At 40.5% G+C, this 22,475-nt stretch overlaps 1 protein-coding gene across 1 annotated transcript; it reads right to left on the reverse strand.

Annotated features, from left to right (window-relative positions):
- Positions 1-1,073: 1,073 nt before the first annotated feature.
- Positions 1,074-19,657, reverse strand: LOC148206348 (uncharacterized). The gene is made up of 5 exons (XM_088107710.1): positions 17,362-19,657; positions 16,355-17,214; positions 14,556-16,095; positions 12,916-13,148; positions 1,074-1,499 (listed from the first exon to the last, which is right to left on the reverse strand). Exons 1-5 carry the CDS (start codon positions 19,655-19,657, stop codon positions 1,074-1,076), a joined length of 5,355 nt encoding a protein of 1,784 aa, XP_087963836.1.
- Between the last annotated feature and the right edge of the window lie 2,818 nt (positions 19,658-22,475).

Genomic DNA, 22,475 nt, shown 5'->3' on the forward strand with positions numbered 1-22,475 from the left:
AAGAAAAGGTTTTAGCACAAGGACGATGCGTGCGATCATACATGTGCCTAAACCTTTTAAAATATTTTTGTTATTATTTGAGAAAAGAAGAAGAAAAGGTTTTAACACAAGGACGATGCATGCGATCACACATGTGCCTAAACCTTTTAAAATATTTTTGTATTTGTATTTTTTTAGAAGAGAAGAAGAAAAGGTTTTAGCACAAGGATGATGCGTGCGATCACATATGTGCCTAAACCTTTTAAAATATTTTGTTATTATTTGTTTTTTAGAAAAGAAGAAGAAAAAGTTTTAGCACAAGGACGATGCGTGCGACACACATGTGCCTAAACCTTTAAAATATTTTTGTAAATTTTGTATATATATATATATATATATATATATATATATATAAATATTTTAATTTTTATGTATTATTAAATATGCATTTTAAAATAAATAGATATTTAGGATAAACAAATAAAATAAAATGAAAACAATAAAAAACAATAACAACAATAAAAATAATAAAATAAAATAAATAAATAAAAAAAATAAAAAAAATAAAAAAAAACAAATAGAATAAGATAAGTAAGGGAACAAAATAAAATAAATAAAGAAAAGCAAATAAATAAATAAGTAATAAAAATAAAACAAATAGTAGGGGTGCCTAAATAAGAAACTGGGGTGTCTAAACTATTTTTTTTGTAGATGCACTGGGCCAAAACCCAAGCTGAAAGGGGGTGTGGAAGTGAGAAACAGGGGCTGCGGGAGAAAATTATTCTTGGGCTTGGCCCAGCACTGGCCCGGGGTGTATGGGGGTGCACGGGTGAAAAGCGGGAGGTGCATGAGTATTCGCTGGTCAGGCCCAGTCCTCTCTTTTTTTATTTTATTTTGTTTACAGAGTGGGCTTAAGCCCGAACGAAAATGGGGTGCGAATGGGGTTGTACATGTGGCAGGAAGAAAAGCGGCCCAATAACACGGTCCAAAGATTCTACGTGCAGCATCCATTAGGGGTTCAGCATTCCAATTGTTCCCAACACTCATACTCAGAGATCGAAGGTCCCTCTCCCCTCGCTGCCGGTGCTCATGCCTCAGCCAGAACCGACCGCCACTCCGACGCCTTCCACCAGTCTCGCAGCCGTCGCCAGCTCAGCCGCCATCGTCGAAGCCATCGCCGGCCGCGTCGTTGATGTTGGTGACCGTCTCTGCTTCACCGCCGTCAGCCTCGGAGGCCGGCACGACGCTACCCTCTTACCTTCCCTGCGCGCATACAGCTGCTTCTGCCAAACCGGCTGCCGCGAAGAGGCTCCCCGCCTGATCCGTGATGTCGCCGGTGACCCCCAAACGCCACCAGGATCGCCGCTGGCCGCGGCGTCAGATCTCCTGTCTTGCACCTTTTCCGCGCGATAGAGGAGAACTCGCTCCAATCCGAGAACGACACCGATCGTCGCCACTGCTTGCTCGAACCAGCTGCCACGCCACTGCTTGCTTGAACCAGCTGCCGCGTCACTACTTCTCTGGACCAGTGATGGACAAATTTATGATCACCAAAATATGATGTCACAAACTTGTTGAACAATCGGCAAGTATGACCGAATCGTTTCAAGTAATAAACTCGGTAAGACCAAGTATCGTTCTCCCAAAGGACTCACGGCCTAGTTTAGTTATGTGATTTGTTGATTAGCTAAGACTTAAGAACAAAATAATTGGATTTTACTATGTAAAAGACGAAAATAAACATGTATGCATGAGGTTGATCAATGGCTAAAACAAAATACAAACACTTTCAATGGATTATATGAATGAATATGTTGTTGGGGTTTATCAAATTCATCTTATCCACCCTCATATATTTTAGGAATTCAACATTCAATTCATCATTGTTAATGCCACTCTCTAAATTACCTTTCAAGAAGGCTTCTCCCTAATTACGAGTTCATACGATTCCAAGCATTCCCAATAATTAGTTTATTTAGCACAGGAGCTTAAGGCAACCAATATACTTATTGGGAGAAATTCCTCGGATCTAGACTTCCCCGTACGTTCCCGTATCGACAAAATCAATAATCATGCATTGAATGAGTTAAACAAAGCAAGCATTAAGCAAAGAGGAAAAACCCTAACTAATGATGAAAGAAAGCATAAATCTTAGATTAAGATGCAAGCACAAATTCCATATATGAGAGCTTCAAAAGATTACATTGATTCCCCAACAAACATACAAGGTTTAGTTCACCATATTCATGGTGAACCTAGATGAAAAATAATGAAAGAATGAAAGATAAAACCCTAGAAAGGTGAAGAGGTAGCCTGAGCATCCAAGATCCTACTTCAAAGGGGTGGAAGAGAGAGTGTTTGCTTTGTTTCTGCCAAAGATACCAAACCCTAAGACATCTAGGTCTTTAAATAGGACATAAAAATAATAGAAAACGGGTCCAAGCCCAAACAGATTATAAAATCGCAGAAAACTGGCCCAAAACTCGTATGGTTGACTTTTTCCGTATTCTGGTTGACTGGTTGACTTTTTGGTTGACTGATTGACTTTTTTGGTTGACTAGTTGACTTTTCTGGTTTCTGGTTGACTTTTCTGATTCCATCTCTCTCCTTCTTCACTTCTTTCACTAAATTCACCTTAAAACCTGCACAAAAACACTGAAATCAAGCATAAACCTGTCCAGCTCTCTTATTTCTGAAAATATGGATAAAAGCATGATTTCAAGCTAGTTTCTAAGTGTAAAGGTTGCTTTTTGTGTCAATTTTAAGCATGAAAATAACAGTTTTTCAACTGTTATCACAACCCCAAACTTAGAACTTTGCTTGTCCTCAAGCAAACAAGATGTAACTCAATCTTCAACCAATTCATATGATGGTTCACTCATTCAAAAATCCTCTTTTTCAAGATAAGTAACAACTTCACTCAAACTTATGACCAAGAGTTCAATCAAGATGTGCACATGCTTTAGTGTTCACAAAGTCATTTAAATTCCAACAAATGCTATTTTTCATGAATGATCAATCAATTAAGCATGGATGTTCATGTGCTTATGGAATATTTCCTTACTAGGTAAAGTGTTTCACTCGACACACAAGTGTATAAGAGGTAAAGTGTTTCACTCATTCACTCCACTATCACAATGTTACATGAATCAACTTTGCCTTTCATTTTACCACAATCAAAAACATTCACAAGCATGCATCATCACAAGGACTTTTCAATGGCTTATAATGTGGCTGGGCTAACAAGAAAATTGGTTTTTCTGGATCACAAAATCCTTGAGTTAAGAGAATCATAACAACACAATTTTTGTTATTCTTCCCAACTTGCCTTTGCATTTGCATTGAGCTTTGCTTCTTTTTCTTTTCTTTTCTTTTTCTTTTTTTCTTTGCATATTCATACTTTTTAGCTCTTAGCTCAATGCTTTTCCTTTTTCATGTTTTCCCAACAACCCCAAACTTGAACATTTAACAATACCGCACAAGATCTTCTACTTAACTCAAGGTAAAGATTTTCAATCAAGGGTTTTCAGTGTATGTTCAAGGCTAAGGGTTCAAAGGATAGAACACAAAGTGTTCTCTTTTAGTGGGCTAACTTTATGAATTTGGCCAATAAAAAGGGTTCCAACAAACGGCCTTGATCACATGATGCAAAACAAGCAATTGATTCAATCATAGAAAACTTGGGCAAAGTCATTCATGCTTTCAAAGTAATAGCATTCAATCATAACAACTCTGGAGCTCAAAACCTCACATATAAGCTCATTCACATTTGACATACACATCCTGCTTAATCTCACAACCACAATCATGATATCCTGCATTTGTTCACAAAGCTTGTGAATCACCTGTATAAGCATTTTAATGTGCACATCTTCTCAACATCAATCAATCAATAAGCATCATCAAGCATTACTTATCAAACAATCACAGTTAATAGCAAACCATCATAACAAACCATGTTTCCAATAGAGTACATCAAACCCTAATCTAAAACAAAAAATAAATAAGTTTAGAAAACTTAAACCAACAAAAGCATAAGTCCTGCTCTAGTTATGATAGCATTCATCAGTAAATGCTATCTCAACTCCTCATCAATCTGAGCTGTCCTCTGTATCTTCCTCTTCTTGGATCTTATAGTCTTGATTCTTTTTGCCCGATGAGGAGGCTATCCCTGCATCAAACATAATTCACAAAACCAAAAGATACATTGTTAAGCATTAGTAAACCACAATGAAGAAATCAGCCCCTTCAATGATGCTCTCTCCCAACCCCAAACTTAGATGGAAAACTAGTGAGCAAGTGAGTGGAAGGGAGATTTTCTAAAGAGGGATGAGGGAAAAGTTGTAGAGAACCTTTGAAAAGGTATGTAGGAGTGTGTGTGCAGAGAGGAGTCTGAAAGTATGAGCAAATGCGCAACTTAGGGTATAAAAATACCCTAATGGGCTCGGGTCCCGCTAAGGGGAACTAAAGCCCATTCTGCGAGAGTACCGCTCAGCGGTAATTTGCCGCTCAGCGGCACTTTCGTGTTGTGCCTTTCTTCTTCCTAGCTTACCTTAGGTGCCTTCTACTCATGCCCTTGACTTGCTCCCTACAATTAAGTTCTCAGATCACTCAAACATTCAATCCCTATCATGCAACTAAAGCAGAATCAAAACAAACAATACAGATAAAATCAATCAACTGGGTTGCCTCCCAAGTAGCGCTTGTTTAACGTCACGAGCCTGACCCAAAATCCTCCAGCACCCTTCAGTAGATGCAAATCTTTCTTACCAACACCCATCAGTAGGTGTATACAAACATAGTATCCTTCAGTAGATACTCTTCCGCCTAACATCCATCAGTAGATGTAAACCCTGTAACAAACTTATAACAAAAACAAAAATACCCAAAAGTTCAAAATTACATCACCAAACAAAAAATTAAAAGTTCTTAAATCACTGGGTTGCCTCCCAGCAAGCGCTCTTTTAACGTCACTAGCTTGACCCAATAAAGCTCATGTTCCACCTTCTTTTTCTTCTTTCTACTGAACTTCTTCAGAAATTTGATCAAACCAGAAACCTGTTGCAATGTCTTAATCATAGGAACTTTAATCTCCAATTTCTTGAAGATTTCCATGAGGCACTTAAATTTCTTTTCCTTCCTATGATACTTCTTTGGATGAGGAAAAGGTTTTTCATATGATTCTTTCTTTTTTTCTCTCGTCCTCTTTTTCTTTTCTCTCACTTTCTTTTTTTCTTTTCTTTTTCTACTCACTTTCTCAATCTTCACACAAATTTTCTCTTCTTCTTTCTCTTCTCTCTCTTTTCTCTCTTCTCTCTCTTCTTTTTCCAACTCAACTTTTTCAACATTTACACTCACTAGCACTTCACACTCTTCCCTAGGGTTAACCTCAGTATTAGCCCCAAAATTTTTGTCAGGCCTTTCTTCCAATTGCTTGGTAATCTGACCCATTTGAATCTCCAAGTTCTTAATAGCGGCTTCAGTGCTCTTTTGAGAAGATTCAGTTTTCTGTATGAATTGCTGAAGAGTTTCTTCCAACCTTGTTGATCTTTAATTAAGTGTAGACATTTGTTGCCATAAGGTTGGTTGTTGCTGTTGTTGCTTGTGAAATGGCCCTGATTGTCCAACTTGCCTACTTTGTCCTTGACCAATACTTGAGTGTGGTTTCCACCCTTGATTATAGTTCCCTTGACGATATTGATTGGTCATGTAGTTTACATCCTCTACGGCTTCTACTGGAAAGGCACATTGACCATTAATATGGTCGCCTCCACACAATTCACTCATCTGTGGTTGAACCTGTGCAACAGTCCTTAACTCTTTTGGCAGTTGTGCAAGTATCTTTGTGAGATTCTCCAATTGTTGAGTTAGTATCTTGTTCTGAGCTAGCAAGGCATCATTGGATTGCAATTGTAGAACTCCTTTTTGTTGAATAGGAGCTCCTCTTTCACTGTTCAGCTCATTATCACTAGTAGCCATATTGTCAATGATTTTTGTAGCTTCCTCTGGAGTTTTCCATTTGATATTTCCTCCTGCTGAGGCATCAAGCATCATCTTGGTTTGTGAACCAAGACCTCCAAGGAAGGTTAGGACTACTTGCCCATCATCAAAGCCATGCGTGGGTGTTTTTCTTAGCAAGCTTTTGTATCTGTTCCATGCATGCCCCAGTGATTCTTCCATACCCTGCTTAAATGAAGAAATCTCTTGCTTGCCTTTTGTCACCTTAGATTGTGGGAAGTACTTGTTTAAAAATTTTGTGACCACTACTTCCCACTCTGTGAAACTTTCTTCTAGGAAAGAATTCAACCAAAGCTTAGCATTGCCTCCCAATGAGAAAGGAAACAAGCTAAGTTTGATAGCTTCGTCTGGCACCCCATTAATTTTGACTGTGTTGCAAATCTCATTGAAGGTAGTGAGGTGCTCATATGGGCTTTCATGAGATAACCCATTAAATTGGTTGCTTTTCACCAGTTGAATCAGTGCTGGTTTGACCTCCATATTAGCTGCATTGACTCTAGGTCTAGCTATACTGTTAAAGTGCTGAGGTCCAGCTATATTGGTGTAGTCAGCAAGAGTTCTTCTAACATTGTCGTTCTCCATATTTTCTGTGCTCTGAACAGAACCTTGTGGTGATGATTGTAAGAGAGTTTCTGGAGAAGGGAAAAGTTCTCTAGATGTTCGGATTCTTCTCCTTCGTCTACTCTCGTCTAGACCTTCAAGCAGAGGTTCTGTTGTTTTCTTGCTCCTTGTTCTAATTGCTTCCTGCATGCACAAGAAAACAAAACCCTAGAAAAGATTTGTTAGCACAAAAAGATATAGGAGAAGATATAGATTCAGAAGATAAAAGATTCAGAGGATAAGATAAAATAATATAAAATAAAATAAAATAAAATCTAATCTAATCAAATAAGATAAAATAAAATAAAATAAAATCTAATCTAATCAAATCAAATCAAATCAAATAAAATCTAATCTAATAAAATAAAATAAAATAAAATAAAATCTAATCTAATCAAATAAAATCAAATAAAATAAAATCTAATCTAATCAAATAAAATAAAATAAAATCTAATCTAATCAAATCAAATCAAATAAAATAAAATCTAATCTAATCAAATAAAATAAAATAAAATCAAATCAAATAAGATGAAATAAAAACCGAAAAAATAAACACAGAAAATAAAAACAGAAATTCAAAATTAAAGTCAAAGATAATCAATAATCACACAAATTAACCAGTTAAACCACGAGTCCCCGGCAACGGCGCCAAAAACTTGATGGACAAATTTATGATCACCAAAATATGATGTCACAAACTTGTTGAACAATCGGCAAGTATGACCGAATCGTTTCAAGTAATAAACTCGGTAAGACCAAGTATCGTTCTCCCAAAGGACTCACGGCCTAGTTTAGTTATGTGATTTGTTGATTAGCTAAGACTTAAGAACAAAATAATTGGATTTTACTATGCAAAAGACGAAAATAAACATGTATGCATGAGGTTGATCAATGGCTAAAACAAAATACAAACACTTTCAATGGATTATATGAATGAATATGTTGTTGGGGTTTATCAAATTCATCTTATCCACTCTCATATATTTTAGGAATTCAACATTCAATTCATCATTGTTAATGCCACTCTCTAAATTACCTTTCAAGAAGGCTTCTCCCTAATTACGAGTTTATACGATTCCTAGCATTCCTAATAATTAGTTTATTTAGCACAGGAGCTTAAGGCAACCAATATACTTATTGGGAGAAATTCCCCGGATCTAGACTTCCCCGTACGTTCCCGTATCGACAAAATCAATAATCATGCATTGAATGAGTTAAACAAAGCAAGCATTAAGCAAAGAGGAAAAACCCTAACTAATGATGAAAGAAAGCATAAATCTTAGATTAAGATGCAAGCACAAATTCCATATATGAGAGCTTCAAAAGATTACATTGATTCCCCAACAAACATACAAGGTTTAGTTCACCATATTCATGGTGAACCTAGATGAACAATAATGAAAGAATGAAAGATAAAACCCTAGAAAGGTGAAGAGGTAGCCTGAGCATCCAAGATCCTCCTTCAAAGGGGTGGAAGAGAGAGTGTTTGCTTTGTTTCTGCCAAAGATACCAAATCCTAAGACATCTAGGTCTTTAAATAGGACATAAAAATAATAGAAAACGGGTCTAAGCCCAAACAGATTATAAAATCGCAGAAAACTGGCCCAAAACTCGTATGGTTGACTTTTTCCGTATTCTGGTTGACTGTTGACTTTTTGGTTGACCGGTTGACTTTTCTGGTTGACTTTTCTGGTTTCTAGTTGACTTTTCTGATTCCATCTCTCTCCTTCTTCACTTCTTTCACTAAATTCACCTTAAAACCTGCACAAAAACACTGAAATCAAGCATAAACCTGTCCAGCTCTCTTATTTATGAAAATATGGATAAAAGCATGATTTCAAGCTATTTTCTAAGTGTAAAGGTTGCTTTTTGTGTCAATTTTAGGCATGAAAATAACAGTTTTTCAACTGTTATCAACCAGCCACCGCACCGCTGCTTCTCTCTCGTCTCTCCGCAACAACGGCAACCTAGGGAGGGTTTCACTTCCGCCGCGCCTGCACACGGGCCACCGCCTCCTTCTCTGAGTCGAGATTTTCTTCTTATTATAATTTTTTTGTTGATTTATGAGAACTTAGAAGTTGATTTGTTCATTCTCTATTTCCCACTTTGATGCTTTTATTTGCGATTTTGATGCTTTCCCTTATATGTTTTCTGGGTGTTAAAGGATTCTGAAGTTTTGATGTTGGGGAGTATATGCCTATTTGCTATTGTTAACAAAATAGATGAAGTTTGCAGGCACTGAAACTGCATTTTGGGTGCAGTTTGAATTAACAGGGGTTTTGATTAACAGAGGAAAGCAAACACAACTGTATGCATTGATTGAACACAATTTCATTCATCTTTCAGCAGGCATAAGGCAAACATACATAGAGCATATAAACGAGCATGACCGAAGAGCTTAGATGTATGGAGACTTACCTTCGCAGCTTCAAGAGAAGATAAAACTTTCCTTTTTGTTTTCGTCTCCTTTTCTTTACTGGATTCAATCTCCTTTGCTCTCCTCGGCCGAACTTCTCTTTCAGTATCTTGCAGGCACCGGAAAGTGAGGTTGATTGGGCAGCTAGGTTCACCAACAGTGGTTTCTTCTCTTTTTTTCTCTGGTCCAAGGTCCCCTTTCTCTAAAGGGTGATGGTCCCCCTTTTATGACCGTGATGAAAACCCTTTTCCAAAAGCCAACCCCAAACTCCTCTCTGTCCTGCATCCTACGAGCTCTGGGATATCTTCTGGCGTGGGATTTTCCTTTTGTTTTTTTCTTTTCTTCATGTTCACTGTATCGGCTGGTCAGTTGGTAGAAGCTCTTTCAAAAAAATCCTTCTCCTTTAATGTACATTTGTAGTCCTCAGTAGGAAATTATAGGAAGAGGAGTCTCTGCCTTTTGTTGCTGCCATAGGAAATGTCCATTTTCAGCATTGCTTTCTATCAATTGTATATGCTGCTTTTTTCTTTTCTCTGAACACTGCGTACTGCTGTTTTATGCTACAGGAAGGGGTTGACCTTGGTTTTTTTCTATATTTTTTTCTTTTCCTTTTTTCTTTTTTTTTCGTTTTCAAAATAAAATTAGATAACTAATATATATATATATATATATATATATATATATATATATAATAATAATAATAAAATAAATAAATAAATAAGAAGGTAAAATTAAAATATAAATTAAAAATTAAAATGAAAGAAAATAACATAAAATAAAATAAGATAAAAATAAAATAAATCTATTATAGTCAATCCGGACGAAATTAGGTGCTGACAGCTGCCCCTCTTTACTTAGATATTACCGGATAATATGAAATTTTGATATTTTCATATTATAGGAGTAAAAGCTAAGTAAAGAAAGAGACACTAATTTCGTTCGGATCTCAAAATGAACAAGAAACAACAGGAAATTTTAAACAAAAATGAATAGGACAAAAAATGAGGTGTGCAAACCTCCTGGAGGGTGTCACAACCCTATGGATGAGTGAATAAAGGTGTAACAACCTCGTGGGGGGTGTAACAACCCTATGGATAAGTGAATGAGGTGTAACAACCTTGTGGAGGGTGTAACAACCCTATGGATAAGTGAATGAGGTGTAACAACCTCATGGAGGGTGTAACAACCCTACGGATACAGAAGGAGGTGTAACAACCTCGCGGAGGGTGTAACAACCCTATGGATAAGTGAATGAGGTGTAACAACCTCGTGGAGGGTGTAACAACCCTATGGATAAGTGAATGAGGTGTAACAACCTCGTGGAGGGTGTAACAACCCTATGGATAAGTGAATGAGGTGTAACAACCTCGCGGAGGGTGTAACAACCCTATGGATAAGTGAATGAGGTGTAACAACCTTGTGGAGGGTGAAACAAACCTATGGATAAGTGAATGAGGTGTAACAACCTCGCGGAGGGTGTAACAACCCTGTGGATACAGAATGAGGTGTAACAACCTCGCGGAGGGTGTAACAACCCTATGGATAAGGAATGAGGTGTAACAACCTCGTGGAGGGTGTAACAACCCTATGGATAAGTGAATGAGGTGTAACAACCTCGTGGAGGGTGTAACAACCCTACGGATAAGGAATGAGGTGAACAACCTCGTGGAGGGTGTAACAACCCTATGGATAATTGAATGAGGTGTAACAACCTCGTGGAGGGTGTAACAACCCTATGGATGAATGAATGAGAGTGATCATTAGGTTCGGCGATTGCCCTACAGAGGGGTGCTATCGTAGAAGAATAACCTGGATTCAAATTTTTGAAACATTGGTGAATATCGAGCAAAACAATGAAAAGGCTTAGAAGCGAAGGTCGTATTAACCTTTTCCACAACTTTTTGCCTTGAGGAATTTTCGAACAATTTTCTTTGCTTCTTTTGAGATGCATGATGTAATGTCATATGGGTGCATGAATGCATGAACACATGAGGCCTTTGTTTCGTTTTTTTTTGTATATATATTTTTTTATTTATATATTTTTTGAAAATTTTAGGTTTGGAATCCGTTGTCAATATTGTCATTCAACTCGATGTACATTCAAAATGCATTCATTGAAAATAATGTCGAGAGATAGTGAGTCCTTTGATGAAAAGGAAAAAGTGTAACCATTAGTTCAAATCCCTTTTACCGCTTCTTGCAATCCAAACTAGCTTGAACCCGATAAAATGTTAGAAAATGGTTATGAAAAGTGGATGGCTGAATGATGGTTTGTGAATGATGGTCTGGGGGAAACATTAACTTTCGTGCTCTCCCCATCCGGGGGTGTCGTTAATATTTCAGGGCTCACAAGCCTGCCCCAACTTTTTTGTGCACAATAAGTGTGATTTGGAGAGGTGGACAGGTCTGGGTAGGAAGGAATACCCTAGTTTGACAATTCTCTCTTGACGGGGAGACTTCACATTGTATTTTTCATTTTTCCTTACGATGCTTTTCTTTTCTTTTAGCGATCGTGTCATTCACCACATCATTTCGCTCCAGATTTAAGTTCATGAGAAAGATCAGGACAAACATTCTTCAGTCGGCGTGGACTTTAATTGGCTTGTACCGTGGCTAAAGGTCAAAGGGTTTTGAAAGAAACGGATAATGAAGGCCCAAACAGGTGTTTGACGGTCGAATTGTCTTAACAAGAATCATCTGCAAGGTGTCGAGTCAACCGTCTCTAGGAGTATGGAACTTCGGACATCCTTTTATTTCATTTTTTTTTTGCTTTCTTTTTTTTTTTCATTCGTCTCGTTGCCCCTACTGTGACCCTTTTTGAAACTTTTCTTTTTCATTTCCCTTTTCCACAAATCTTCTCCTTGACATGGATGCCCTTGACACTCCTTTGGATTGACATCGATATGCTAATGATTCTGGTTGAGGGTGATGAAGAAAAACAGTTATAACTTACGGCTCAAAGGGGGTGCAATTGGATAAATTTCTTTTATCACTTGGGTGAAGAAAAACGGCCACACGTCATTCTGAAGCTTGCTCGCCTTACTTCCCCCAACCTTAAACCTGAAGTGAAACTCTGCAGCGATTGACACATCAACTTAAATTTATTTTTTTTTACCTTTTATTTTTCTCCCCGATCAACGGATCATTGGGTACATGTATCATGATGAAAACTGCCCCCAGTATTATATTCATGACAATCCTCTGTTTTAAAAGGGAACGAAAAAGCTAGGGGTTCAAGTAATATGAATGCAGATGCTTCAGTAGGAAAAGAACACTAGTTACTATGAATCAGGAAAAGACTCAACACTAGCATTTTTCAAAACTTTGTTTGCTTTTGCTTTTCGAAAGTACTATGCCCTTGGCAGACTTTATTGACAACGAATTCAAAATGTGTCTTTCCTTTTTGCCTTTTTCTTCCTTTTTTTATTATTTATTTTTTTCTTCATGACATCCCTCAGGAACGAGTTTGTGCTCGATGGATATACCCGTGGTGCTTTAATTATTATCACTTTCCCTTTTCCTTACTTTACTTTAAAACCCAGTGCAACATGAATCGTGTCGAAAGAAAAAGCGTAAAGTTGAATAATGGATAAAACCATATGGCATTTATTGAATGAAGTAACACAGAATACAACATAATTCAAAAACAGTGTTAATATCCCTTAGTGGCATCCCCTATCGCGGAATCATCATGCGTAAAACTTTTTTACCGCATCAGAATTAACCGGTAAAGGTAACTCCTCTCCTTCCATCCTTGTGAGAATTAGTGCCCCTCCAGAGAATGCCCTTTTTACTATAAATGGTCCTTCATAATTTGGGGTCCACTTGCCTCTGTGATCCTTTTGTATAGGCAAAATCTTCTTTAACACCAGTTCGCCTTCATGGAACTCCCTTGGGCGCACCTTTTTGTCGAAAGCCTTTTTCATTCTTCTTTGGTACAATTGTCCGTGGCACACCGTTGTCAATCTCTTTTCTTCGATGAGATTGAGCTGGTCAAACCGAGTCTGAACCCACTCAGCTTCCTCCAATTGGGTTTCCATTAAAACTCGTAGAGATGGGATTTCCACCTCAAATGGAAGTACCGCTTCCATCCCATACACAAGCGAGAAGGGTGTTGCCCCAGTTGACGTTCGTACTGATGTACGATATCCATGTAAAGCAAAAGGAAGCATTTCGTGCCAATCTTTATAGGTGACCACCATCTTTTGTACGATCTTCTTGATATTCTTATTAGCAGCCTCTACTGCCCCATTCATCTTTGGACGGTAAGGAGAAGAATTAAGATGATGAATTTTGAACTCCTCACATAACTCCGCCATCATCTGGTTGTTCAGGTTGGTGGCATTATCAGTGATAATCTTGTTAGGTAACCCGTATCTTCAGATCAATTCCCTTTTTATGAATTTGGTCACCACCTTTCTAGTCACGTTGGCATAAGAAGCAGCCTCAACCCACTTGGTGAAGTAATCGATCGCGACTAGTATGAAACGGTGTCCATTTGACGCTTTTGGCTCTATAGCTCAAATAACATCTATCCCCCACATCGAAAATGGCCACGGTGCAGACAACACGTTCAAGGTCGTGGGCGGCACATTGATATTGTCTGCATACATTTGAAATTTCTCGGACTTCCTCACGTGTGTACAACAATCATTTTCCATGGTCAACCAGAAGTAACCAGCTCTCAAGATCTTCCTGGCCATTGAGTGCCCATTCATATGTGTGCCAAAGGTACCTTCGTGCACTTCTTTCAATATCAGTTCGGCTTCCTTTGCGTCCACGCATCTGAGGAGAACCATGTCATGATTTCTCTTGTATAAAATATCCCCATTTAAAATAAAGCTGCCAGCCAACCTCCTTAATGACCTTTTATCGTTTTCAGATGCCTTCTCAGGATATTCTCGGGTCTTAAGATAGTGCTTGATATCAAAATACCAAGGTTTACCATCTACCTCCTCCTCGATGAAATGGCAATATGCTGGCTCTGCATGACTCTTCATTTCAATCATTGGTAATTCTGCATCTTGGTCAACTTCAAACATTGATGACAAAGTAGCCAACGCGTCTGCTAATTGATTATCTTCTCGCGGTATGTGGTTAAATGTGATGGCGTCGAAATACTCCATTAATCCCCTGATGTAAGCTTGGTAAGGAATTAATTTTTCATCCCTAGTTTCCCACTCTCCCTTCAACTGGTGGATGACTAAAGCTGAATCTCCATATACATCCAAAATTTTCACTTTGGACTCTATTGCCGCCCGAATACCCATAGCGTAGGCCTCATATTCTGCAATGTTATTCGTGCAATTAAAACATAACCTTGCTGTCATAGGTATGTATTGATGCTCTGGAGAGATGAGAACTGCCCGTATGCCATGCCCCATCACATTCGAGGCTCCGTCGAATAATAACATCCACGTTTCTTTGCCTCGGTTTTTTCTACCTTCTTCGAATAGAGCCATGATATCTTCATCGGGAAATTCGGGTTGCATTGGTTGATAATCGCTGATGGGTTGATGAGCCAGGTATTCTGCTAACGCACTCCCCTTGATGGATTTCTGAGTAACATACACGATGTCATATTCTGATAATAGCATCTGCCACCGAGCTATCCTTCCAGTAAGAGCAGGCTTTTCAAAAATGAACTTGATAGGGTCCACCTTGGATATCAACCAGGTTGAGTGACTCAGCATGTATTGCCTTAAGCGATGAGCAGCCCACGCCAATGCACAACAAGTTCGTTCTAACGACGAATATCTTTGTTCGTAGTCTGTGAATTTCTTGCTCAAGTAGTATATAGCGTGCTCTTTCTTCCCAGCTTCATCGTGCTGGCCCAAGACACAACCCATTGACTTATCCAACACAGTCAAATACAAAATGAGCGGTCTTCCTAGTTCAGGTGGACGTAATACGGGAGGGTCTTGCAGGTATCGTTTGATTTTTTCAAAAGCGACTTGGCAATCCTCATTCCAAACTACAGCCTGATTCTTTCGTAACAACTTGAACATTGGTTCACATGTAGCGGTTAATTGGGCGATGAATCTAGCAATGTAGTTCAATCTGCCCAGGAAACCTCGAACCTCCTTTTCTGTTCTAGGCGCAGGCATTTCTATTATCGCTCGCGCCTTGTCAGGATCCACTTCTATCCCCTTTTGGCTAACCACAAAACCTAGCAATTTCCCAGATTTCACTCCAAACGTGCATTTGGCGGGGTTTAACCTGAGTTTATACTTTCTCAATCTCTCAAATAATTTCTTCAACTTGAGAATGTGTTCTTCTTCCGATTCAGATTTTGCAATCATGTCATCCACATAAACTTCGATTTCCTTCTGCATCATGTCATGAAAAAGTTCCACCATCGCCCTTTGATATGTTGCCCCGGCATTCTTGAGCCCAAAGGACATCACCTTATAACAAAAGGTTCCCCACAACGTGATAAAGGTTGTCTTTTCCATATCTTCTAGCGCCATCTTGATCTGATTATATTCTGAGAAACCATCCATGAATGAAAATAGCGAAAACTTGGCTGTATTATCGACTAGAGTGTCGATGTGCGGTAGTGGGAAATTGTCTTTTGGACTTGCACGATTCAAATCACGATAGTCAACGCACATCCGAACTTTACCATCTTTCTTGGGTACTGGTACGATATTCGCCACCCATTGCGGGTATTTCGCCACAGCCAAAAATCTTGCATCAAATTGTTTCTGCACCTCTTCCTTGATTTTCAAAGACATCTCCGGCTTCATTCTTCTTAGTTTCTGTTTGACCGGGAGGCAATCCGGCTTAAGAGGGAGTTTATGATGCACGATATCGGTATCCAAACCGGGCATATCATTGTACGACCAAGCGAACACGTCCTTGAATTCCTTCAATAGGACTCGCAACCTTTCTCTCACTTCCTCTTTCATGGTAGTGCCGATCTTTACTTCTTTTATCTCATCTTCCCCACCCAAGTTGAGTATTTCGACATCTTCCTGACAGGGTTTTATTTCTTTAGACTCTTGCTCCACTAACCTCATTAGTTCTGGAGAGGGTTCCGAACCATCTTCATAATCATCTTCCGCATCATCGACAGGGTGCTCCAAATTAGGGATATCGACATTGTTATTTTCAAAACATTCATTGTCATATCTGCATTATTTAAGTTTTCGAAAAAAGAATAAATAAACAAGAAAAACGATGGATAAGGCTAAATGATGATAGAAACGAGAACAAACACGATTCAAATCACACTGAAAGCAAAATAAAAGCGTCAACCCGTAAGTCATGAATCCTAAAGCTCCGGGTAAAGCAATAGGATCAATTAATATATTACATTTCATTCGAATTAAACATCACGGGTAAGTCCAAAGTCTTCCAATTGCTGAGCTGCGCGTCTGGGGAGCAAGCCCACACGAAGTTTGAGCTTTCAGATCCAGCTTCCTCTCCCACAACCGCTATATGGCTAGTGTTCACCCATCCAACACTGCGAAAACTCTCCTTGATATCACAAATGTGAATCTTCCTCGCCTTTGGTTCCCGCCTTTCTACACAAGCTAGACTGCGCTCTCTCCTTTCCCCAATCAACTTTTTCCTGTCTTCTTTGGTGGGCTTGTACCCTAGGCCATACCTGTTCTTATTGTCAACGACCTCTAGAGGGAAAGCTCGCCCCTGCCCATGCTTGCCTAAACCTTTACCATGTGTATAACCTTCTTTCAGCAAGACTTTGGCCATTATAATAGAAGTACGCGACAAATGTGGGTTCGCTGGAAACGGCTCCACGTAGGCATTTCCTACAATCTCCAATGATTGGAAAGCTATCTCGAGAGCTTCCTCAGCTGCCTCAATATAGCGTGTGGACGATGGCCCACTTACAAGGAGATCCTCCTCCCCTAATACTATCACCAACTTATCTCCCATGACAAATTTCAGCTTCTGGTGTAGTGTGGAAGGCACAACTCCTGTAGAATGGATCCATGGGCGACCCAACAGACAGCTATAAGCCGGGAGGATATCCATGACCTGGAATGTCACTTGAAAGACGCACGGACCGACTTGGACCGGCAGTTCCACTTCTCCCATCACTTCCCTCTTACTGTCGTCGAACGCCCTCACAATCATAGAGCTTGGCCTCATATGCATTCCGTCACAGGGTAGCTTCTCTAATGTCGCCTTTGGCATGACGTTCAAAGAGGAGCCATTATCCACCAAGACACGTGCTATAACGTGATCCAAGCATTTCACAGAGACATGAAGAGCCTTATTATGCCCTCTTCCCTCAGTAGGTATCTCCTCATCGGTAAAGGTGAGGTAATTATTAGCAACGATGTTGCCAACAATGCCCTCGAACTTGTTCAGAGAAATACCTTGCTCCACGTGGGCCTTGCTAAGTATCTTCATTAACAACTTTCTATGAGATGTAGAATGCATGAGCAATTCTAGCAAGGAGATCCGAGCAGGCATGCGGTTTAGCTGTTCCACCACCTTGTATTCGCTCTGTTGTATGAACTTTAAAAACTCGCAAGCCTCTTCTTCGGATATTTCTTTCTTCTCTCCTTCGATAGGGGCCTCTTCTGCTTGTACACCCTTCCCTTTCAAGAACTCCTTAGCTTTTGCGGCCATTGTTGCTTCCTTATTGTTGGCTCCTTCTCTTGTCAGCTCTGGTGGTGTAAAGATTCGACCACTTCTCGTCATTCCCCCAATGCCCGATATGTTTTCAATGGCTGGGTCTGCACATTTTCCTTCTTCTAACGCAAATGCCCCATATCTCCAAGGGACAGCTTTCTCATTTTTGTAAGGAAAGGGGGATGGGACACAGATAACAATAGACGGTTTTTCCTCAATCACCGGTGCAGGGGTGGTTCTAGTGAAACGGATCACCAGCGGCTCCAGCAGAGTTACATCAGATTCCCCACCAGTTTGTGCAAACACTTCTTCCACTTTATCCTCGCGGCATACTTGCATCAAACTTCTGTCAAGCAGGTCTTGCAGAATATCTTCTAATTCAACACACTCTTCAATAGAGTGCTCAGCATCTGGATGAAGTGCACATGATGTACCCATATCATAATCACCTTTCACTAGGCCCACTTTTAACAACGCCTCGAAAATAAACCTCCTATAACTCCGGATTTCACTCACATCCCTTATCAACTCATGTTTTTCGGCCTCGATGGCGTTCGTCGAGGTACTCCCATGCCCGGACAATGGGTTATCCTCGATGCTAGGCTTATCTTCTTGAAACTTTCGCCACCCAGAGTCGATTAGAGCCTGTATCTTATACTTGAAAGCCACACACCGCTCGATTGAGTGACCAATGCCTCCTCCATGGTAACTACACTTGGCATCTGCATCATAACCCCTTGGGTATGGAGGCTGTACAGGCTTCATCGGGCAAATGGCAACCAAACCCCTTTTTACGAGTTGAGGCAACAACTCCGTGTAAGTCATAGGGATGGGGGTGAAATTAACAAATTGATTCCTTCTCGGGTTGGTGTTTTGACCCGCATTCAGATTCGGACCCGCGTTTGCCCCAGCCCTCCACGCTTCAATTGGGACTCGTTGTGGTTGATAATATCCTTGTTGTTGCTGGGGCCTAGTTTGATGATTGAATGAGGCGTTAGCTGCATAAGGGGATTGGCCTAAGCATGGTCGATAATTATGAGTGGGAGTCTGACCTCTCCATGCAGGCATTATCGAGGCTGCATGCACCTCCCCTTCCTTCTTCTTTCCCGGATTGAAACCAGGCTTTTTGTAGTTTGTAGCCGCGGGCGGGCTATACACAATTTTCCCGTTTTTCAGCCCAATTTCTATCCTTTCGCCAATTATGATGACATCAGCGAAATTGACGGACACATTCCCCAACATATGTTCACAAAACAGCGGCTGAAGAATATTTACAAACATTGCCACCATCTCTCTGTCAAACAAAGGCGGCTCAACTTGCGCGGCTAATTCTCTCCACCGTTGGGCATATTCCTTAAAAGTTTCATTATCTTTCTTCCCTATATTTTGCAACTGTAGACGATCCGGTGCAACATGCGTGTTGTATACGTACTGTTTCACAAAGGCGTCAGCTAGATCCGCCCAACAACGGATTCTAGATGGCTCTAAATGGGTATACCAGTTTAACGCTACCCCAGCCAAACTATCTTGGAAGAAATGGATAAGCAATTTGTCATCATAGGCATACGCGGCCATCTTTTTGCAGTACATTGTCAAATGGCTTTTAGGGCATGTATTACCCTTGTACTTCTCAAACTCCGGCGCCTTAAACTTGAGTGGTATTTTTATCCCGGGGACCAAGCTTAATCTCGCGACGTCGCCGAATCCATAGCTTTCGACTCCTTCTATGGCCCTCAGCCTTTCTTCCAGAATTTCCAGCTTATTCTTAGCTCCAATGAAGCTATCGATCCCCCCAATCACCGTGGTGTGTGGCACGACCCTGGCTGAAGAGTCCTCCTTAGCAATCACGGTCACCCACGTTCCTTCAACTGCGGTCGTCTCATTCATAGCTACACCTGTCACGGGTGCCGAAACTAAGACAGGACCCTGAGTACCGATGGGCGGTACATTGATGGTTGTGGGAAAGGAGAAAGACGTATGTTCCGCTTCCGAGTAATCTCCCATGGGGGGCGTATAACCCGGGGGCAAGCCATACATCGGGAACGGAATCGATGGGCTCAAGGCATTAAGCATTGGGGGATAAGGGGGGACATTCCCCTCGATTCGCGTTGACGATTGACTCTCCCGCAATCTTCAGCGATTCTAGAGTAGCAAGGATCTGGCTGATCTGGTCCTTCAGCTGGCTAATATCGGCCTTGATGGATTCCTGAGACTCCTCCCAGCTTTCCATGATTCTTGAATTGGCTCGAGTCTTGTAGGGATGTCGTGGAAAATTGGCCGTTGTTTTCCTCACTTGTACTGTTTTATTATTTTGATTAATTTTAAATTAGATGAGAACGAAATAAAGAAAACATGATGCATGCTGGTAATAGGTGGAAATCACAGGGTTGCGACAACATTACTGATGGAAATCAACACAAGTTGGTACCAAACAAACATTCCATATTTTTGATTAAAAGTACTCAGTTCAATACATCGCCTACAGAAACAAAATACACGGATCTCAAAATACATCATTCTCGAGATCGAGCGATAAAGGATTTCATCTCGCCCACCAACCATTTACAATGATTAATAAAATGTTCTATCTCTTCTGGTGGGCAATAAAAGTGAGCACTTGCTTCGGCGTCCAACACCATCTTGGGGATGTCTTCAATTGCTTCGTTTGCCAAAGCTGCCAATTGGGAGAAACTTTCCTTCCAATGTCTCACAGCCACTTCTTGCTCCGCGATGTGATCTTCCATTCGCTTCATCAAGGCCTGATGTCTCTCTTCAAACTCCATCGACCTCCATCGCTCCTCTTGCAATTCGATATAATCCTCCATTTGTTTTATCATGGCTCGGTGCCCTTTTTCCACTTCTGCAAGCTTCCAACGCTCTTGGTTCAGATCCGCCTCAAACGACGTGGCCATTTCTTTCATCTGATGCCCGGTTTTTTCTACCTGAATCTGCGCTTCCCTTAGTCTTTTCAGGGCTTCTCGCTTATCTCTTTTGGCCTCTTCATAAAGGTATTTCCATTGTTTTCCTTCTTCCAACGCCGCATTCTTCTCCTTCGCTCTCATGGCTAGCTCTTTGTTTGCGGCCGCAAGATCTTGCTTCAATCGGAATGTATAATCTCTTTCGGCCTTCTGGCTTCTAACAATTTCTTCATAGGCCCGTACTCCTTCCTCTTTAGCATTCCTCATATCAACAAAATCATTGCGCGCAACTTGTAATTCTTTTCCCAACCTAGCATTCCTCTCTCTCAGTTTTTTCATCTCCACCTTCAACTGCTTCACCTCTTCGCTCTCTAGGTCTTGGGATTGCCCTTCATTAGCTGGCTCATCACTAATTGGCTTGAAAGGCAGTTTGATTTCCTTTACCCTTTTTAGGATCCATGTATGATAATTAACCTTGTCGTCTGCCACTCCTACCCTTTGATCCTTTTCAGCTCGCACAATACTTTCCCAAGCACTTCTAATTTTCCTCAACATTTTAGTGCAATGCCCGTCCTCATAGTAGATGAAAAATGCCGTGAGATAGTCCGGTGAAGGTGCCCCTTTCATGGGAAAGCGGCCACAATGTTGGATAGGCTGTTTAATCCCAAGCCAAGGAAGACGCCAATTTATTTTTCCTCCATTCAAGCTAGCAAAGAAATGGGCCCACTCATTTCCTCCTTTGTCCGTAAACCCCTGACGTGACAGATCTTCCGAAGGACGCTTGACATTGACTACGCCTTTAAACACGCGTGCAGTCATCCAAGCATACAGTGCCGACACACAACAAAGGATTTTCTTCCCCTTCCTTTCGTGACAGAAACTCATGGTACCATAAACATCAGCAAGGACTGCCGTCACAGGATTCTCCGATCTCGTCTTTCTTGCCACGAAGACGTCTATCGCGGCATAATCCACAAAGTCTTCTATTTTGGGGAATAAAACAATGTCGTACACGGTGAGAGCTAGCACATCCATAAAAGTCTCCCACTCTTCCCTATGTCAGCCCACGCACTTGATGTCTCGTTACCAACCTATCTTCGAGCTCCTTGGGTTGTAATTTCATTATGGCAGCAATAGTAGAGATAGAGGCGTGATGCTCCAAATGCTGATACGACATGGTACCCTCCAGCGGTAAACCAAGGATATGCTCAAACTCTTCTATAGTCGGTGCTAGTTGGAAGTCTTGAAAGGTGAAGCATCTTAGCGGGGAGTCATAATATTGTGCTAGGGCTGTGATAGCAGGCAACTGTACCTCCACTTCCATTAGGCCCAACAGGTTTCCATACTTATTCTTGAAAGTTTCTCTTTTTATAGTCTTTAGTCGTTTGCCTAAGCTTATCAGCCCTGTCAAATTCCCCCCATGAATCCTCAGGCGAGGTTTCTTTCTTAAAATGATAGAATCGGTCTGTTGCGTAGCACCAGATCTTGTATCAACTTCCATCTTGTAGGAGGTCAAGTGAACACCTGTGATTTCCCCTAAAACCAACACGTCACCAAATGATGTATGAACATGATGCATGATAACATAATGAAGCAAAACATGACCAACAACACAAATGCATGCGTAGCATGAAAATGCAATGTCATTATTTTAAAAAAAGAACAAACAGGGTGAGGGTTAGAGGAATACACATTTCTCCCTTTGTGCCCTAATAAAGGTTCAGCGCTTCAGATTGAAGGTCAAGTATATGCAACCTTACAAGGATGACTGATGGACAAATTTATGAACACCAAAATATGATGTCACAAACTTTTTTTTCAATCGGCAAGTATGACCGAATCGTTCAAGTAATAAACTTGGTAAGACCAAGTATCGTTCTTCCCAAAGGACTCACGGCCTAGTTTAGTTATGTGGCTTCTTGATTAGCTAAGACTTA

This window comes from Vigna umbellata, chromosome 1, assembly GCF_029865625.1.
Source record: "Vigna umbellata cultivar VRB3 chromosome 1, Vumbellata_1.0, whole genome shotgun sequence".
In the NCBI taxonomy this organism is placed as follows: Eukaryota; Viridiplantae; Streptophyta; class Magnoliopsida; order Fabales; family Fabaceae; genus Vigna; species Vigna umbellata.